Source organism: Tupaia chinensis, unplaced genomic scaffold, assembly GCF_000334495.1.
Source record: "Tupaia chinensis unplaced genomic scaffold, TupChi_1.0 Scaffold000340_1, whole genome shotgun sequence".
In the NCBI taxonomy this organism is placed as follows: Eukaryota; Metazoa; Chordata; class Mammalia; order Scandentia; family Tupaiidae; genus Tupaia; species Tupaia belangeri.
In genome coordinates, this window is record NW_006159834.1 from 650,167 (window position 1) to 652,870 (window position 2,704).

Below are 2,704 nucleotides of genomic sequence, written 5' to 3' on the forward strand. Positions count from 1 at the left end.
CCGCTCGCCGGCGTGTGCGCGCCGCAGGCTGGCGGTAAGGCTGGGAAGGACTCCGGAAAGGCCAAGACAAAGGCGGTTTCCCGCTCGCAGAGGGCCGGCTTGCAGGTCAGTAGTTTGGTCGTGCAGTCAGGGGGCCGTGGCCTTTTTCTTCGCACCTCCTTTCTTGTTTGTCATCGTCCTAGATGGTCGCTTCGTGTCTGCGTGGGTGATGCGGTGTCGCGATTAGGGCTGCCGACACGATAAATTGGGGGAGGGCGCGATCACGTGTGTCGGTGCCGGAGCGCGTTCTGCACCAGCGTCCATCCCCCTTGCTCTGGCGCGCGTGTAATTTTCCCATCTTTGACTCCTATCTTTGTGCATTTACATTTGTCCTTTAAGTTCCCGGTGGGCCGTATTCATCGACACCTGAAATCTAGGACTACCAGCCATGGACGTGTGGGCGCGACTGCTGCTGTGTACAGCGCTGCGATCCTGGAGTACCTCACCGCAGAGGTAAACGGGTGTACGCCTATAATCTGGAAAAGGTTGTGGTGGGGGGGGTGGGGAGGCGACGAGAGGGAAGGAGGAAAGTGATGCAAGAAAACTCCCAGGGTCTAAACGCGGCGAGAAGCTAAGAGAACAGAACGCTAGAGGGAGCTGGTGTTCATAAGGGATCCTACTGAGCTTGAGTTTGCTGCTTTGGAAATACAATTGGGTCCCCCCTATATAGATAGCTTTTGCTTATTTTGCCATTAGAGTAGCTGGGGGGACGACAGTTGATGGGTTGATTCTGCTCCCAGGATCTTGGCGGAAGGAAAACTGGAAGGAGATTGATTAGATTCTGCCTTCTAGGTACTTGAACTGGCAGGAAATGCATCAAAAGACTTAAAGGTAAAGCGTATTACTCCTCGCCACTTGCAACTTGCTATTCGTGGAGATGAGGAATTGGACTCTCTCATCAAGGCTACAATTGCTGGTGGTGGTATGTAGCTGCTAACATTTTATTTTCGATTCCTTTAGAGGACAGAATTCTTTTCCTCTTGAATGCTCATTAATGATTTTTAGTAAATTTTTATATTTGAGCTTCATGCTTTTAAAGATATCTTCCAAGTTCAGTAGTAAACTGCCTTGGTTTCAAGTACTGAATGATTTTTTAAAAAAAAATACATATTAAAAAAGTAGAATTGATCTCTTTCGTTCTCTACTAGGCGTTATTCCACACATCCACAAATCTCTGATTGGGAAGAAAGGACAACAGAAGACTGTCTAAAGGATGCCTGGATTCCTTATTATCTCAGGACTCTAAATACTCTAACAGCTGTCCAGTGTTGGTGATTCCAGTGGACTGTATCTCTGTGAAAAACACAATTTTGCCTTTTTGTAATTCTATTTGAGCAAGTTGGAAGTTTAATTAGCTTTCCAACCAACCAAATTTCTGCATTCGAGTCTTAACCATATTTAAGTGTTACTGTGGCTTCAAAGAAGCTATTGATTCCGAAGTAGTGGGTTTTGATTGAGTTGACTGTTTTTAAAAAACTGTTTGGATTTTAATTGTGATGCAGAAGTTATAGTAACAAACATTTGGTTTTGTACAGACATTATATCCACTCTGGTGGATAAGCTCAATAAAGGTCATATCCCAAACTGAGTTGTGTTTTAAATTTGTTTGTAACAAGAACTTGTTTGCTTTGAATATTACATCCAGCAGTAACTGAGCACATTTCTTCTTTTGAAATTTAACAGTTAACCTGTAGATCAACAAAGTCAGCCAAAGCATAATTTTTTAATGTTCTATAATGAGCTATTAAGAACTTTGGCTGGAGTGGGGTGGTTACCTTTTTTAGGCTAAATTTGGCCCTCTCTGTTAATTGGTTGTGCTTGCAGTGTGTGACAGCACTACACCAGTACACACACTTCGTGGGCTTGGGGAAGGATAGGGCAGGCAGAGAAGGCCTGGGGTAACTATGCCCACAGAATGACTTTCCATTTAGACTGTAAGGGAGTGTTTTCTGCGCCAGGTACTGCTTTGAAGTCTGACTTGTAAGTACTCTAACATCTTCACAGATAAAACATTCCCATTTTATAGAAAAATCAGGATTTCTAGTATGCAAGTACCAGGTAAAGGGGGTGTCAGCCTAGTTAACAACCCCTTAATGTAAAAATTGGGACGTTGTGTTGCGTTGAGTGGACCATTTTGCTGGTTTTCTGGCAAATTCTCTAAAAATGTTCAAAAACCTTAGGTGTGGACATTACCAAACAATTAAGACTTTTTAATTATTTGAGCTTCACGTTTTTGAAGCCATCTTCTAAGTGGAACACTAAGCTGCCTTGGGTCTTAGGTAACGTTATAAAAGTGACAAGGAGAAACGAAGTCACTCACTTCTAGAGGGGGACAGGCTCCCAGAAGGCAGGTTCTCTTATTTTTGCCATCTGGGATTACAGCTGCCTTTCCCCAGAATACTTGCGAATCCAAACCGAAGTGCTTTTGTGCCTCTCCTGGACTCCCTGAGGGAAAACCGTGCAGCTGAAGTAGGCAGTAAAACAGCCCCGGGGGTGCAGGCAGGGGAGCCCCAACCTGTGCCTGGAGAGCCGGCCGACCCCGCGGTCCTCACCTGCCCGAATTCTCCCACGGCCCAGGGCCCGGGCGGGGCGGGGCCTCGGGCCTGGGAACTGGACGCGAGCGGCCCCTCGGTGCCCCGCCGCCCCGGCTGCGCGGAACGCGGAC

General features: G+C 46.5%; 1 protein-coding gene across 1 annotated transcript in view; it reads left to right on the top strand.

Moving 5' to 3' along the window:
* H2AZ1 (H2A.Z variant histone 1) overlaps nt 1-1,627 on the top strand; it is a 2,100-nt gene extending 473 nt beyond the window's left edge. The window contains exons 2-5 of the mRNA XM_006152158.3: nt 28-105; nt 379-492; nt 832-961; nt 1,188-1,627. Of these exons, the coding sequence (XP_006152220.1) occupies nt 28-105; nt 379-492; nt 832-961; nt 1,188-1,249 (384 nt within the window). The 3' untranslated portion in view covers nt 1,250-1,627. The remainder of the gene's footprint in view (nt 1-27; nt 106-378; nt 493-831; nt 962-1,187) is intronic.
* Nucleotides 1,628-2,704: the final 1,077 nt, after the last annotated feature.